Here is a 17,101-nt window from a genome sequence, read left to right as displayed (position 1 = left end):
GAAGTGGAGGACCATTCTCAAGGCTCACAAATAGAACCAGAATCCCAACCCAAGTGTACTCAAAATCTATTATCTCTCCAGTCATTCAAACGGAGCACCAGAATTCTCTCAGCTGCTTTCTAAAAAACGTGAATTGCTAGTCCCACCCTGTGCTTGCTGAGTCAGAGTCTCTGGGGCCAGCTTCCAAGAATCAGAGGGGTTTTTTCCAGCCTTTTAGGTGGTACTTTGATGAGCACCTTGGGAAACTGTTATCTGTGATTTGTGGTTACGGTTATTTCAGGTTTCATGTCTTATTCGCATGACAGATCAGAAGCCCTTTGGACAAGGAACTACCCCTCAGCCTCCTACTGGGTCCTCTGTAGCATCCATCACAGGGCCACACGACCCACACTGCTAGGCACAATGTATATGCTTTCTGATACTCATTTGTTAAATTGAATTGTTTGTTCTGTACTGTTTCATCATCACTTTTTTAAAAATAATTTTTTGGCCAGGCACAGTGGCTCACACCTGTAATCCCAACAATTTGAGAAGCCAAGGCAGGAGGATTGCTTAAGACTAGGAGTTTAAGACCAGACTGAGCAACATAACAAGACCCTGTCTCTAAAAACATGAAAAAAAAAAATCAGCCAGGTATGGTGGTGCCCATCTGTACTTTCAGATACTTGGGAGGCTGAGGCTGAAGGATCACTTGAGCCCAGAAGTTTGAGGCTCCAGTGAGCTATGATTGCACCATGGCACTCCAGTCTGAACAAGAAAACAGGACTTTGTCTAATGAAAATTTTAAAATAAAATTATTTTCATCTTCATAAGAAGTTGAATTATCTTTCAGTAATATTTTCTCTATGAAAAAAATTACTGAGAAGCCCTTTATCTTCACCAGATACGTGTTCATGCAGGTTCCAACAAGAACTTTCATTTTTCCTTTTTTTTTTTTTTTTTAATGTACTTCCTGACTCTGAGGAAAGATGGCTCACAGTCCTAAGACTCTTTCTCCTTTTCACGGTTTCTCTTGGACAAATTCATTCACAGAAGGGATAGATTACCAATCTTTCCTGATCATCTATTTCTTTTGCTCATCCTTCCCTACTGAATATAAATAGGCTCATTATTTTAAGCTGGGATAAAATTATTTTTATACACTGACTCAAGAAGAGATTGTTTCCATTAAAATTTTCTTTCTAAGTAATAAAAATGGGTTATAACATGAGAGAGGATGCCCGAGAAGGGTGAGGTCTAGAACAGGTCTTCTCAAGGAGACCACAAGGATACGCCTGCAGGGTCCTCTCCATGGTGACTCAGCTCTTGGGAATTTGTAAATTTCCAAGTTCTGTGAAATCCTGTAGTTCTGTAGGGGCGAGAATAGCATCTCCCACTTGATTCAAACTGGCCAATGAGAAGGGTTCCTGTGGGGTGGAACTTTTTGACTGTCAATAAAAAGGGAAAGACCAACGCAGTCAGGGTGCGCGACCATTTGGAATTCTATGCCATAAGCTCCTGGCTGGTTAATAAAGCCCTTCCTCTTATAAATATGGTGTTTCGGTGCTCTTTCTCTCCATTGGGCCTCGTCTTCCTTCAACAAACACAATTTGTGCTTGTGCAATGTATTCCAAGACAACTCAGTTAGTTCAAATGATATACATACCAAACTTCTTTTCTTTTCCACAGCCAAATTGGAACCAAGAAATTGTTTTATGTGACTTTTATAGTCCTGGTTTGCTCTTTTCTTACTTTGAAGACTCTGCCCCCTGACAGGGTACTGGCCAGATGAACCTCAGGAATAAGGTACTGAGAGATAAGTAATCCTGTGTCCCTAAGGTACAGCTCAGTGGCCACACTGGGAAGCCAGGGTCACCTACTTCCAGGTCACCTCATGGCCCAGTGGCCTCCGCATATCATAGCAGAGTGTGGTGTGCAGGGCTGAGCCAGGCTTGCCTACAGGTGGTTACCGAGTGGAGCAACTTGAGGGGCTGTGAAAAGTCCTTTCTGGGGTAGAAAGTAAATGGCATTGGACCTGGGGTCAGAAGATGTGTGTGAGCCTCCTGTCCTGGCTGGCAACGTTAGGAGGGGCATTCAGGTAAAGTTCAGAGAAATCATCTCTCCTGGCCTCTTGGGAACACATACAAAGCCCAAAGAACGGTGGAAAACATTCTCTTTTCTTCTATCAGGACACATCTCACTCAGCCACCCTTCCAGTCCTTGAGCCCCTCCACTGCCTTACTTTCAGTGTCCCAGCTCCCTCTGACCCCTGCACCTGGGGCCAAGTCCCCAGGGTAGACAGATTCCCTGGCAGGAAGGATGTGTATCCTTATGTTCTTTGGACTAGATCATTTGGAAAAGAAAAAACCAATCAGCTCACAGTGATTGCCTCTTGTGCCATAAGGCAAGGGATAATTTTGCTAAAAGACTCAACCCACTCTGTCAGATGAGATCAGGATGCCATGATCTTAAACAGTAAAAATGAAAAACATTTTGACCCTTAGTCCCCACTAGTAGAGGTTTAAATGTAGTGGGTTATTAACAATAATAACCATTAGCATTTCCTAAGTACTTTGTCTGACACTGTTCTGTCCTTTACATTCATCACTTCTTTTACGCCTCACAATAATACTGTGAAATAGATTTTATAGTAATCTAAGTTTACGGATAAAAAATTAAAGAGGTTAATTTCCCCAAAGTGACAGTCATCGGTGGCACCAAGATTTGTTCTTAAGCACCGTATTTGACTGCCGTCAGCTACATGCAGCCAGCCAATGCTTCTTAAACGCATTCAGTGGAAGTTGTTAATTTGTGAATCCAAATACCCAGAGCTGTGATGACCGGAGTTTTGCAGGCTATGAGGGTCAGAGGTGTCACTATGCCTTTGTGTAATATAGGAAGAATCCCAAAAGATGGATAAAATAATTTATCAGACACACGTCATGTTGTAAACATCGTAAATGTCTTGGGATAAACATCATTTATTGCTGACTAAGAAATATATCCACTCTGTAGGTAGAAAGGGGGGGAAGTATAATAAGAGCAAACAGAAAGTAAAGAAATTGATATTTTTAAATGAATTGTTGCATCAGATCCTCAGTAGTCTGTAAAGTGATTTTACAACAGATCCAGATGACAAATAATTTTCGCTGCATTCTATTCAGGTAAAAAAGAATTTTTCAGTAAATGCAAATTTGGGGGTTTAAAAATATTCTATCAGTTTTAAGAAAAGTATACAATGCAAAATTTTTTTGAATGCAAAATAGGGTAAGTCAAATGTCTTATATTTATTTCATTAACTATTTATTGCTATAAAATGTGTTCTGTTTCATTTTGAAGTTAAACCGAATAGTTTTTACTCCCCCTGACATAATAGAATCCAATTACATTCTTCAATTAACTTGTACAATATGTTAAATAAAAGATTTCCTAAGATTCATATGCTTTTTAAACTTCATTTATTTCAAAACATATCTTATGTCATATATTGTGTGTCTTATTTTTTGTGCTGGAACCAGGCAGTTTCCAGATATTCCAAATACTCAATTTCCTACTGTAGTTTAACAATGGCAAGCCTATCAGATTTCTTCCAAATTAATCAGCAGGGCACGGAAGAATTTTTTTTCCACAAGAAACAAAGTAAATGGAACTTATCTAATTATATAAAACCATACATCTCCTTTGTTTCACCCTCGAATGTAAGCTTCTCTAGAGTAGGGTAATTTGCAGAGCAGAAGTTCAATAAGCATTTTAATTAATTAATTAGGCTTTCTCCTGTGACCTCAGGGCCCCACCACATGCGCATAACTACTACTCATGTTTCCCACCAGCAAACACTGGCAGGAAGAAGCCCACCCACCCGGGGAAACAGAGTCCAAATCTGTCACCTGGAGCAGAATCGCTTTTATTGAAAAGAATGATCACCTGGTTCCCTTCAACACATAAAATTCAGGGCATTCCTCAGGCTTTCACGGGAATTTGTAAGGTGCCTGATGTGCCATTAGCCTCATTGGCATGGTGAATGTGTTCTGGTGACAAAGCTTCTTTTGAAAGAGAAGTTATAAGTACATAGCCAAATTCTCTTCTTTCTATGGATTCTTCACCTTGCTAACCACCTGCCCTGAACCCCCTTAAAGTTGAAGCACCTTACTGGAAAATGGAGCTGAGACCCACTGGCCCTTTGAGCTACTGTCTCAAACCACCACCTCCAGGGATGCAGAACGCAGCCCCAGGGCTAGGTTCTCTCATCAGATAGTCTGCGGCCTAAAAAAATGCGCTTTCTCAATTCTTAACCCAGTACACTCCAAGTAAAGGTGCTCTTGGAAAATCACTTCTTCAGTTCTGTGCAGAATCCAGTTGGTTGAGCCGCTTTACGATCATGTTGTTGATTTTCTTAAGGTCGTCTATGTCCTTTCCCTCAGCCATTAGTCTTCTTGACACGTCATCCATCTTGTTTCCAGTTTGAACTTCAAAATGGAAAACAGACTGTTACCTGGGTTCCCAGTGTGTTCCGCTGGGACTAGTCAGAGCCCTATGGTGGTGCTCAGCCAAGTGTTACAAGACACTCTTGGCAAAACCCCTGTTCTAATATCCACACATCCCAGAAACCCAGGGTAGAAGTTGGTGAAGACTGAAGTTGCCTATCAAGCAAAGGCAACACTTTGAGATCTGTTTATCAGAGTTAACATTTTCAAGAAATGCAGTGCAAAATTAGTACTTTATATTTGAACTCCTTATCATTTCAATTGCAGGCAAGTTTTTTTTTTTTTTTTAAGGTATCTTTCAGGAACTAAAAGTGTTGGCATCATGCTACTGGGCTTAGCTAATAAACATGAGAAGGTTAAGTACATGTTAGAGGTTCAACTCCAACTGGTGACCCAACAGTTACTTTTTCCTTACATCTGAAACATTGTTAGATGAAATATGGCCAAAAACATGAAACAATGGTCTTAATTGAGTTTTGCTGCAGAGCTAGGCAGAGAAAAAGTGTGAAACTTTTAAATCCATGACGTGTAGGAAAAAATCTGTAACATATGATGATATTTCTTCTCTTGGGAACCTCCCACATCAGTCAAACCCAGAACGAAGTGGCAACACCGTTTGCCTACATCTGCTGTTCACTAATCTCAAAATCAATTCCATGAAAATAAAAAGGGTTCCATCTATTAAAAATTTAGGACAAATTTTTATACTAATTTACTTCTTGGAGATTCACAAGAAGAAACACCTTGAGCATTATCCAAGCCAACAGTTTGTAAACTCATTTGACCACAGAGCCCTTTTTTCCCTCCTTAAGGCAACGCTTACCATCCCATGGAACTAGTGTTCAGTAGCATATACCATGTGGCCACTCAAAAATGCCACCAAGGGAAGACAGGCATCCAGAGTTATGTTATGTTTTGTTTTGTTTTGTTTTTGAGACAGAAACTCAAGCTGTCACCCTGGGTAGAGTGCTGTGGCGTCACAGCTCACAGCAACCTCCAACTCCCGGGCTTAAGCAATTCTCTTGCCTCCGCCTCCCAAGTAGCTGGGACTACAGGCCCTGCCACAATGCCTGGCTATTTTTTGGTTGTAGTTGTCATTGTTGTTTGGCAGGCCGGGGCTGGATTCGAACCCAACAGTTCCGGTGCATATGGCTGGTGCCTTAGCCACTTAAGCTACAGGTGCCAAGCCCAGAGTTACCTATTTTTGCTGTCCCTTATTCCTCTTTAGGACAGAAATTATGACCAAAGCATGAGGCCCAACAGTTTAATAAGAATGCAATCAGTGTAAAATAGTCTTACTTCTCTTTTGTAAAAATGCCGGCATTATAAAGAGTATAAGTTCTTGCACTGAATCCCATTGACAGCAAAACAGTTTCCCTGTTAAAAGTGAGTACAGGTCAGTCAAGTTCATTTACAGATGCCTGTGGTAACTCTATCTAGCTTGGGTAAGGTTCACAGGAGCACCACAGCAGGCTTTATTATTCAATGCAGGCAGCGGAGCACCCAGGCACTCTGGAGCCGGGTCTGCCTCCAGGTGAACATAGAGAAGTAAACTCCCTGGGCCTGGGTCTTTCTACAGTAAAATAAAGATATTAGACACTACCTAAAGGGATAGAGTAAGGATTGAAGATAATGAATTTAATGTGTCTGGAACAGAGCAATTGTCCATAAAAAGACATTCTTCTTTATTCATATCACCTTTCTCTTGTGTAATATGACTTTGTCCTCAATAGAAAACATGTGAAGCCAATATAAAACACATTGTTTGTACATGAGGAATATGACTATGTTGACAGAGTGCATGGTATTTGATGTCACTCAGTGTGTCTTTGAGCCCTGATTTGGCACTTACTAGCAACTTGACCTTGGACACATTAATATGTCTCTCTAAGCCCCAGTTTCAGGACTGACTGAGTTGTTATGAGGTTGTGAGGAAATAGACATCAAGTACTTACACAATGCCTGGGGACGGAGTAAACATCAAATACATAGCGCCTGTTATTATCGCTTCCCTTAATCTTACTACTACTTATCAGCCTCCGGAACAGAGCATTATGCTGATACCTTGTGGAAACTTGGAAAGGAAAAATGAGAAACTCTTTTTAAACAAAGGAGAATTTTGAGGAGTTTACTCATGTTCGTACATTTGCCTAAAGTTTCCTAATAAGTTTAGCTCAAACATTACCCCAGGCGCGCATGGGGTAATGACCTCAGAGCCCTGATTTATGTTGGATGTCTCAGAACACTAATCCACTTGTCCTTTCTGGCCTTGCAGGTTCAGTGGCCAACATTCCCCCTTGTATCTTGAGAGTCAGATGCAAGCCCACAATTAATGTAAGGATAGTTCACGTGTTAGCTTCTAAGAGCAAAGGGGCATCAGCTTTCCCACTGGGTGCGGGAAAAACAATTAAACATCACTCTTTCCTCCCAGGTCCAAACCCCATGTCCCAAGCTAGGTGAAGGCCTTCCAGCAGAAGGGAAGAAGGAGTCTCTAGGGCAAGAAAAGGGTTAGAAGTGGTGAAAGAGTCAGGCACTCTGCCCTCCTTTACCTCCCCTAATCCTGCATGAGATTAAATTAGAGCCCTTTCAGGGTGGCTCCTGTGACTCAAAAGGAGTACGGCGCTGGCCCCATATGCCAGAGGTGGTGGGTTCAAACTCAGCCCCGGCCAAAAACTGAAAAAAAAAAAAGAATTAGAGCCCTTTCAAAGACAGGGGCTCCACTGGTTATTTAGAATTCTGAAGGCTATATATAAGGCATAAGATGCAGTGAAGCCAGGCAAAAGGTGCCAAATCTGACCCTACCCTGAATCCCCCTCTGCTCTTATGCCGTCTGGGAAAGAACTGATCTAATTCCAGACAAGAGAGGAAACTGGTGGACTCAGCAGGAGGAGACAACACACATAAGGACGGGGGTGGCATCACAGGTGGACAGAACCCTTCCCCACACCAGCATCAGAGAGTGGGGTGCAGATCAGAGGATCTCCTGGCTGAGGAGCTGGTGTGGGGAAGCCCAAGTCACCACTCAAGGACATAGCATACATGGCCCAGGCTAGGAACAGGCCACCAGCCTGGACAGGGTCAAACGGAAAAGAAGCCACCCTGGGGTCTTTCCCAACACTGTTGCTAAGGCCATGCACAAGCCTCAGGTGTAGTTCTAATTGATTTCTGTGATAAAATCCAGGAGGCAGTTTGAACTCTCAAGGTGACCTAATTTAATGGGAAAAATCTATGCATTGGCTAAAGAAAACCTAGAACTAACTAGAATCAGTTGGTTACTATTTGGTAGCTAGAGGCTCCAAGTGAGAAATCAAAGCACTGTAGAAATATTTAACATACATGTTCATGAACTTTTGACACCGTGGGCTTCCACAGTGTCAAATGTTTTATGTCACCGTGGGCTTCCCCTATGCCCCAGGAACACTGTCCCAGGCCAGTGGAGTTCACTTAGGCCTTCCTTCTCCCTCCGCCTGTACTGATCACCAGAAAGCATGGACTCATTCCAGGAGCAAAGTTAACTAACCAGCTAAGAAGTACATACAAGTTAACTAACCAGCTAAGAAGTACACACAAATTAACTAACTAGCTAAAGAAGTACGTACAAGTTAACTAACCAGCTAAGAAGTACATGCAAGTTAACTAACCAGCTAAGAAGTACATACAAGTTAACTAACTAGCTAAGAAGTACACACAAGTTAACTAACTAGCTAAAGAAGTACGTATAAGTTAACTAACCAGCTAAGAAGTACACGCAAGTTAACTAACTAGCTAAAGAAGTACGTACAAGTTAACTAACCAGCTAAGAAGTACATGCAAGTTAACTAACCAGCTAAGAAGTACACGCAAGTTAACTAACCAGCTAAAGAAGTACGTACAAGTTAACTAACCAGCTAAGAAGTACATGCAAGTTAACTAACCAGCTAAGAAGTACACGCAAGTTAACTAACTAGCTAAAGAAGTACGTACAAGTTAACTAACCAGCTAAGAAGTACATACAAGTTAACTAACCAGCTAAGAAGTACATACCTGCCAGTGGTACTTACTTATTAGAACTATCACGAAGGAAACCAGGACCAAGCTGACAATCAGCATAATTAGCAGCCCCACAAAATATAGATTCCTGCTTCCACTTCCTGAGTTTGTGCCCAGGACTGGGATTTTCTCCTCTAGAGCTAATGTACAAAACAAAAAAACAACAAAAACTCCTGAGCATACGACTTGTCCTCAGAACTGCACAGTACCCCCTATTTGAGACGTGCTACAGACACACCCCATTCCTTCTGACAACCCTGGAAAGTGACTTAGGCTTTAGAAATGTCTTTGGGCTGAGATCAATTGGTGAGTGATTCGCCTTCTTTTTTATTGGCATTAGAGAAATAAGCAGAGTTAAGCTATCTCCTTGGACCTGTTTGGAAAATTCTTTGAAGACCGTGCTAGTCCTAAAGTAATCAGGACCTGGATTTTTCTTTGAGGTGAGAAGGAAGATAAAGGGGAAAACTGATGGAGGGTCTCATGCCCTTTTCCCAAAGTAACACAGGGGTGGAAGAGCTGGGTGTGGGGAACCTGCCTTGGGCGGAAGATTGAACTGAACACTCTGGAATACCTCCCTGAAATTCCTTTTATTAAAGGAATAATCGGTTATGCCTACATCCATTTAAAAAAAAAGTGGCCCTGATACGTTTTGGTTTCTTAAATCTGTCCTCAGGGTGCTCTGGAAACAAGGTTCTTTTAAATGTTTTGTGGTGGAACTGAGAATGCAACGACTTTTAAAGAACAGCTTGGTTCACCCAAACCATGAATTGTCTGCATGTGTCACCACTTTGTAAGTCTAGCTGCCTACCGGGTGAAATTAAATAATGAATAATGAAAGCCTGCGGTGGTGGAGACTGCTGAATTACTTTTTGTATGCTGTCCTACTTGGAATTGATCCACACACTGAGCTCCTTCATTCTGGCTGGATGGGTAGCTCGTGCCCCATGCTGTGGGAGTGAGTCCTATGTCACCCCTCAACAGTATTGCCTCCTCGTCAAAGCAACAGCACAGATTGACACCCAAACATCTACTTTTCTTGAGAATGACTGCAATAAAAACGGGTGAAAATCTGAACTTATTAAAATGAAGCAAAAACTCAGAAAGGATTTATAAGGAGAACAATAGAGATAAAATTGGGACAGTAAATTTAGATGCATAGAGGAAAAAAATGGCAAATGGCTAATAGCACAGGTGTTTGAAGGTCAGCATTTAAGCTGGAAATGGTAGGGCTCTGAATGGTCTGATAGAACTCATTTATAATATTTAGGGGGCAAAATAGACATTTAGCATGCAGTAGATTTTGTTTTGCTTCCCTTGCTCCTCTTTCTAGCCCTTTAATTAGACAATTTGTGATTGGTAAGTAAAAAATGAAGTTGACTTTCTTCCCCAATAGAATTTTAATGATTTTCAAAGAACTAGATGAATGTGTTGAGCATTTTCTCAGCATACACTCTAAAATGAGGCCTCTTCAGAAAAGTGGGCATCATTGGGGGCCCAGCTGTGGCCACCAGAAGGCTGAGTAGAGTCCAGGTCTGTAAGGCGCCAGCCCTTCCAGGACAGAAACTCCACAGGATCATCTCAGCACTTTTTTTGTCTTTAATTTATCTTTCCTCCCTGGCCAGACTGGTTGAGATTCTTAGAATTTTTGAAGATAAGAGTTCAAATCTTGTTTAGAAGCCAAGAAAGCCCCAAATCTGTCAAGTATTCAGAGGACAAAATCAAAACATGCCTAGCAGGCGGCGCCTGTGGCTCAGTGAGTAGGACGCCGGCCCCATATGCCGAGGGTGGCGGGTTCAAACCCAGCCCCGGCCAAACTGCAACAAAAAAATAGCCGGGCGTTGTGGCGGGCGCCTGTAGTCCCAGCTACTCGGGAGGCTGAGGCAAGAGAATCGCGTAAGCCCAAGAGTTAGAGGTTGCTGTGAGCCGTGTAACGCCACTGCACTCTACCAAGGGCGGTACAGTGAGACTCTGTCTCTACAAAAAAAAAAAAAAAAACATGCCTAGCAACAAGCAGCATTTCCAGTGGCAAGCTGTGCCCACTCTACCCTACCATACCCGCACATCCGCATTGCCATTTGCTATTTCTAGACAGCCCAGGAGCTAGGAAGGGCTGCCATGCCTTCCTAGGCACACGTACGGAACACGTGCTGAGGTCCAGCAGGATAGAGATTCAGTTTGTTTAAGTCATTTATGGAATCCACAACATAAAGCTTTCCATCTTCATAAATGCCACCAGAGCCAGTGTCCTGGGAAGAATGGTTCATTGTCCCTGGAAGAAAACACTGATGTGAAAAACAAGAGGCTGGGCTAAGGAGCTCAACCTGCTAAGAACCACAGCCCATAGGAAGCCCACCAGGCATGCAAGGAACTGCTCACAAATACACTTTTTTTTTCAGCTAGGGATCTAGAAAAGCTTTACTTATCCAGAAGAAAATATTTCCTTTTGTGCACAACTTCACAATTATTCTTTTTGCTTTGTTTGCCAGGAAGTTCGGGGTGGAATGTGTAGCCCAATTAGGAATTACTGTTTATACCCTGTATCTGCACACGCTCTTTGGTTTCCTCAATTATGCCTACATTTTCAATTATTTTGTAATTGAGTTTTAAATTTTTCCATTTTACTACATTGTTCATATTCTGGCGAGATGCCTCAAATCCTTTGTGCAAGAAGACTAAATATAAATACATAGAAAGACAGAGTTAAGCTAGTCAGCCTGTGGCCATAAAGATTCTTCATGAAAGAAGAGGATACTGCAATTAAAGCCTCTAATTGAGGCTTTAATACAGAATTGCAATTTTGGCACATGAATCCTTACCCTCACATGTTGTCTTCAGCCATTAGATGCTGGCTGTGAGTCCCCAGGATAAAATCTTAGCAAACTTAAATGCTATGAAGAGGAATTTTGCTACACTCTAGGACCTCTGAGGTCTCTTCCATCTGCCCTTAAAGTGCACTCAGTTAATAAATATTTTTTAAATTTAAGTTTACATTAAAGGAAATATTTTCTAAGGATAACACAACTTCAAGCAACACTGAAAACCCTGAAGAGATTAAGAAGACCCACATTGAGATGTGTCTTGAGCATAACCGAGAACCTGTGGCCATTTAATTATGTGTAAAGAAGGATCTAGGAAGACTAATTTCGATACTTACAAAAGCTTTCTTTCATGATTATCTCTTTTCAAACATGAGTCTAATAGTGATAGCCAATTTTTTGATCTAGAAAGGATGTTAGGCCTGCTGTAGTCTAGCCCCCAATCTTTCTACAAACGAGGAAATGGAAGCTCAGCAAGAAAAATGCCCAATCACACATTGGGCTGGAGCAGATCTAGACCCAGCCGGCCTTTTGCCTGGTGTTCACTGGGTCTTCCCTTATGCTGCCTTTTGGTTCCATATGCCCCTTCCAAATCCTCTCTCAAGACTCAACTCAAACATCACCTCCCTTAAGAATAGAGAGAACCAAGCCCTGTCTTTCTGCCTTTGCTGCATCCCGTGTATTCTCCAACAGAACATCTGTAGTACTTTGTTGCATTTGTTCGCTTACATCTGACTTTCTCACTAGACCTAACTCCTTAGGGTAGGGACCAATCCAACTTTTCAAATGCCTGGTTTAGAAGCCAGTGACATAGGTTAAGTTGGAACATCAATAATACTTAGTTAAGGATTTAAATCTACTTTCAAAAGAATTGGGGGCAGTTACTAAGTATACAAGCAGAAATAAGATAGAGGGTAAAAATCTCATGTGCTTTCTATCTGGACTCCAGTGAAGTCCATGTAACAAATATTGTGCTTGCCTGTATGTAGGAACACATTACTTACTTCCTGTTACCATTTGTTAAATTTCCTTTAACATCTAGCAACAGAATGAAGAGAAATATAATTGGAGTTCAGAAAAACTAAATTAAAAAAAAAGTATACACCTATAGAAGATGTGAAAAAACATTATCAGCCCGTCTACTAAACAGCTTAAACAGTACTCTAGAATATTAAGAACCAGCAATTTCCCAGTAACATCTAAAACCTACTTTATTTGTGAAAAACGTGCTCCCAGGAACCTAGCTAAGAAAAGCAAAGAGCTTGAAAAGTCATGAACTGATTATAACTTTTTCAGACTTAAAGCTAAAAAGTATTTCAGTTATCCTGAAATGTAATTAACAAAAACACACAATTCCCTGAGTATTTCAGATAAGACACTTTAAATATGGATAGTAAATATTAATACTGATAATAAATAATGAACTCCAAATATACTTCATGGAGCATTTCTAAGGAAATGACTTGATAGAACAATAGAACAATGGCTTGACAGAAAAAAAGCAGCAGAAAATAGAGTGAAAGGCCTTAGAGATCAAAGCTAAATCCTTTTACAGATAAAACCCAGGCCCAAAAGCACTGCTGATACATGGCTGCAGATTTCAAAGCAATTCTTCCACAAGTGTTTCATATCTTATCATCTCTTTATACTATATTTGGCCAGGAATAAAGGTTGTATGGGTCACATCCTAAGATCATGGTTCAAACACAGCTTCTATTTTAGGCTTGGTGACTAACACTGGTTTGTTTATGGATCTCTGAGTTAATATCCGTGAGCTGTCGCTTCCCCTTCAGGAATGTAACTGCCATTGCTAAAACCTCATGGAGATTTACTCAGTGTTTGCAAAGTAGAGAACCAGCTAGAAGATCACAGCCACAAAAACTGACTTAAGAGTACAGCTAATAAAATCTCCAAATTAGTGGCCTTGCTCCCTACTCAAAAGGTCACTCCGAAAGAACTAAGGCAACAAGTTAGAGTGGGCTATGAAGTGATCTGAAAGAAAATTCTTCTTTAGAGTGAAGTCACAGAGCAAACATATGCCGTTTCAGTATATTTTAAAATGGATTGCAACATGCAAATGTAAAATAAATAACTAGTAGAGAAAACAGAGTTGGGTGTTTTTCAAAGCTTCTAAGAGCTTGCAAATGACTCATGAGTCTGCTAGTAAATGGATGGATACAGGAACACATGGCCCTCACACCAGGACCCACAGCTGCTTGACACCCAGTGGTTACTATATTTGGCATCCAGGAACAACCAGCAAAGCTGGAGAAGCCAGCGTTACTAGCAATTCCGCATCACACTGACTTAATCCTCCTTCCCAACTCCGTGTGCAAATCTGCTTATTCACCAAGATTGGCTAAAGCATCCTTTTAACAGAAACCTTTGTAACACCTAGAGCTGAAACATGTAAGTAATTTCATTTTCCTCTACCAGCTGATTCTTGTTGTCATTTAAGAATTCTTTGGCAACTATCTTTATTCTGACAAATGAAGATTAGTTATCCATGAAAAATTGCTTTGTGCTTTTTCCCCACAAGGGCTTGGTATCAAACCATAGAAATAACTCACAACTGTATTGCTTGCCACAAAACCAGAATTGTTATAGTAAGGCTTAGTTCAAAGCTAATAAGAAGCTTTATTGAATAAGTCATGGTAATTTGTTCTTTGATTTCATTTCAGAAACCAATGTCTCTTTACACTTAGGAATTAATTTTTAAAATCAAGTCTAAATAATTTCAATAAAAGTTAAAAGCACAGAGCACATGCAACAAAGCTTCCCCGGACTCAAGAATCATAATTTAGTCTCAGTAGAGAAATAGCATGCAAATTACTTACAAAAATGTGAGCTTTGACTGGTAGGTTACCAGGAAAAACAAACAAAAAAAAAAACAAAACAAAACAAAAAAACTCTAATTATTCAGGAGCAACTACAACAAAAATTTTCTACAAATTCTGTAGTTCTTTCTTTGCCTTCCTTCAGTACAAAAGTGTTCCTATGAAGGCCATAAACCCCAGCATGAAACTGTTGTTGGTCTATATTTAGTGTTAATTTAGCCAAGCAGGATAGGATTCCAAATAGTGAGTTTTTTCATAATGCCTTAAGGTTGAAATATATTACTGAAACTATGCTTTAAAAAGAAAACAATGACAAAAAAAAAAAAAAAAAATCATGCCCTGATTTAGTTGATACCCATGAGGTCCTTATCTGACTGAAGTCACTGTCCTTATAGGTGACGCAGCTGTGTAAGCTGACACCACATTTCCAGCACTCTGCCACAGTGCTCCCATATATAAACATCCTGCAGCAGGCAGGAGCTGCCACTGAGAAGACAGACCAACCTGTAAGGGCTCCAGACCAGCCAGAGAACTGCAGTAAACAGGAACCCAAGCCAGCTGTGAGGTCACAGCTCAGATGATTGGCAAGTCAGACTCCTGAGGCTTCCAGTAGCTACAAAAAGCAGTTGTGAGTGGGAGACTGCGAGTGGCTACGGACTGCAGGGGAGGGAAGCACTTCATTTCATCAGCCTTTCCTTTTCAATGGCTTTATTCTGAGTTTTTGCACTTTCTCTGTCTCAGGAATGTCAGCCTTTCGCTTACGTGGTCCCCTCGTAAACATGCCAAGGAGCTCCTGCCCTCTGGTGTACGTATGAGATGCTACAGTGATGAGATCTGAGACCACTCAAGCCCTGGGGTTCCAGATCACAGCGGTATCCCGGCAGGATACGCAGGCTTCGGTTGTAAATAGATAATGTCCTTTGTTATCCTTTTTGTGGCCACATGTAGATGGACATTATTCATCCTTGAAATTAAAACGTGCTCCACAAAATTTTGAGAAAAGAATCATGTAGATCCAAGGACCAGTTCAGAAACATACTATGCATTAAAAAGCAATGCAAAATTTCTCTGAAAAATAAAATGCTCACATTAGCGATTTTAGCATGCCCAATTTAAAAAAATCTCCTAACTATTGTACCTGTCTTAAATCATCTATCCTTTCAAGAAATAGAATGCCTCCCCCGCCTTTTTTTTAAATCATTTACTATGTTTTTCCTCTCTTATAACCTTATAACTGTGACATATGAATCTCCCATCAGAGATGAGGAAAATTAAGACTATAAGTAGCAGAGATGAGAATTAAACCCAAATCTCACATCAAAGTCTGAACTCAACTACAACCAGTCAGGCAGATGAGACTGGCTTTCCACCAGTTAGACGTGTGGAAAACCACCTAAGAAAAAAGCCAGACAACTTACTTCATTTTAACTATCAGGTAACTGAAAGGCTACAAGATTTGAGTCAAAGAAAAAAATAGTCTACCATGAATTGTTTAATCTGGGGACATTTTCAAGCATTTCTTGCGTTTTCTTTCAAATGTTATATCTCAGGGCGTCCCTCCCAGGAAACTGTAATCAAAGACTTGAGTCACAGATATTGAATGCCTCAAAATTCATGTTGGGAAAAATAAATTGGACAGGGACCATATCAAATTCCTTCAAACCAGCAAGATTAACCAAGAAACAAGCAATGAAATGATTTGTCACATATTTTACTACTTTCAAGAAAATCCAAACATTCTTATACATTTAATCCCCGTGAAGCCTTGTCCAGCACTTACCCATGCATTTCCTGAACAAAAAAGTCATCCCTGCATAAATTCAATATGCAGATTAATATTCTTCTCTTTCTCCCCTAAACCCCAGTAAAAAGTCAATAGGAATAAAAAACACAAAGCCACAAGAATGAAAATGGAAAGAAACAGTAAGCTCAACAAATGTATTGAACAAACAGGGCTGTCCTCAGTAAGGGTGAGCTGGCCAGCCCTGCCGAATTCAGGCAGGCCTAGATTTAGAGGCAACAGTGACACGCGAAGCTAAATACAGGTAGGTAATTTAATGTTAGCCAAAAGTAAAATGCAATAAAGCTTGAAAAATCATGTTAAGAAAATTTCCCAGAAAGAAAAATAATAAGTCTCAATTAGGAGCTCCACTATCTTCAGAGTTCCAAAACAAAGAAAATGACTAGAGGTGAGTGGGAGATTTATAACTTAAAAATATTTTCAAAAAAATATATATATATATTTTTTTTTCCAAGCCCACCAAAGCAAAGTATAACACTATGGACGATATTTTGGGAAAACAAATAGAAATTGCACCAGCTATCTCAAGATTTTGCTTATCAGAAGGTAATAGAGCAATACCTTCAAATCCTGAATTTGAATACCATCGTTTGTCAATTAAAATTTTCAAAAATTCCCAATTTGGGGATTCTTTGGGAACATTTGGGAAGAATTAGTGATGTGCACATAAGTCCAAAAAGTAAAACAATTAGCTCTAAGACAAAAATGTTATGAGAATCAAAATATAGATGCAGTCAACATAAAAATATAATCAAATAATGCAAACAATGATGCAGACTTAACCAAGAAAATATTAGAAGGATGGCAAAGGAAAGAAGTCTTCACCTGTCTTAATAAGCAGTTGACAAATAACTAAGAAAATGCCATGAAGGCTACATTGAACAGTTTGATGAGAATATTTCAGATTGTATATGAAACCAGCACATTGTACCCCTTGATTGCACTAATGTACAGAGCTATGATTTAACAATAAAATAAATAAAAATAAAAATAACAAACAGAAATAGCTGCATGAGCATACTATTTAGAACTCCTAACACCAAGGAGCTAGAAAAAAACTGAAGGCTGACTTTCTCCTGGGATGGGACTGAGGATGGGAAAGGATGGAGGATGGGGCTTTCTTCCTTATAAGCCTTCAAGTACTATTAAACTATG

At 40.3% G+C, this 17,101-nt stretch overlaps 1 protein-coding gene across 1 annotated transcript; it reads right to left on the bottom strand.

Moving 5' to 3' along the window:
• Positions 1 to 3,867: 3,867 nt before the first annotated feature.
• LSMEM1 (leucine rich single-pass membrane protein 1) lies at positions 3,868 to 14,643 on the bottom strand. Its single transcript, XM_053608976.1, has 4 exons — positions 14,146 to 14,643; positions 10,630 to 10,761; positions 8,504 to 8,632; positions 3,868 to 4,445 (listed from the first exon to the last, which is right to left on the bottom strand). Exons 2-4 carry the CDS (start codon positions 10,754 to 10,756, stop codon positions 4,315 to 4,317), a joined length of 387 nt encoding a protein of 128 aa, XP_053464951.1. The 5' UTR covers positions 10,757 to 10,761; positions 14,146 to 14,643; the 3' UTR covers positions 3,868 to 4,314.
• Positions 14,644 to 17,101: the final 2,458 nt, after the last annotated feature.

This window comes from Nycticebus coucang, chromosome 11 (assembly GCF_027406575.1).
Source record: "Nycticebus coucang isolate mNycCou1 chromosome 11, mNycCou1.pri, whole genome shotgun sequence".
Lineage (NCBI taxonomy): Eukaryota > Metazoa > Chordata > Mammalia > Primates > Lorisidae > Nycticebus > Nycticebus coucang.
The sequence above is the reverse complement of the archived record's forward strand: the minus strand, read 5'-3'. Positions and strand labels throughout refer to the sequence as shown.

Bases quoted from the DNA above. Each gene is read 5' to 3' on its own strand.
- LSMEM1 (XM_053608976.1), bottom strand. From the start codon at position 10,756: ATGAACCATTCTTCCCAGGACACTGGCTCTGGTGGCATTTATGAAGAT. The intron at 8,633-10,629 runs GTACGTGTGCCT...TTTGTACATTAG, and splicing joins TGGACCTCAGCACGTGTTCC to CTCTAGAGGAGAAAATCCCA. The intron at 4,446-8,503 runs GTAAGTACCACT...TCCATTTTGAAG, and splicing joins CTTCGTGATAGTTCTAATAA to TTCAAACTGGAAACAAGATG.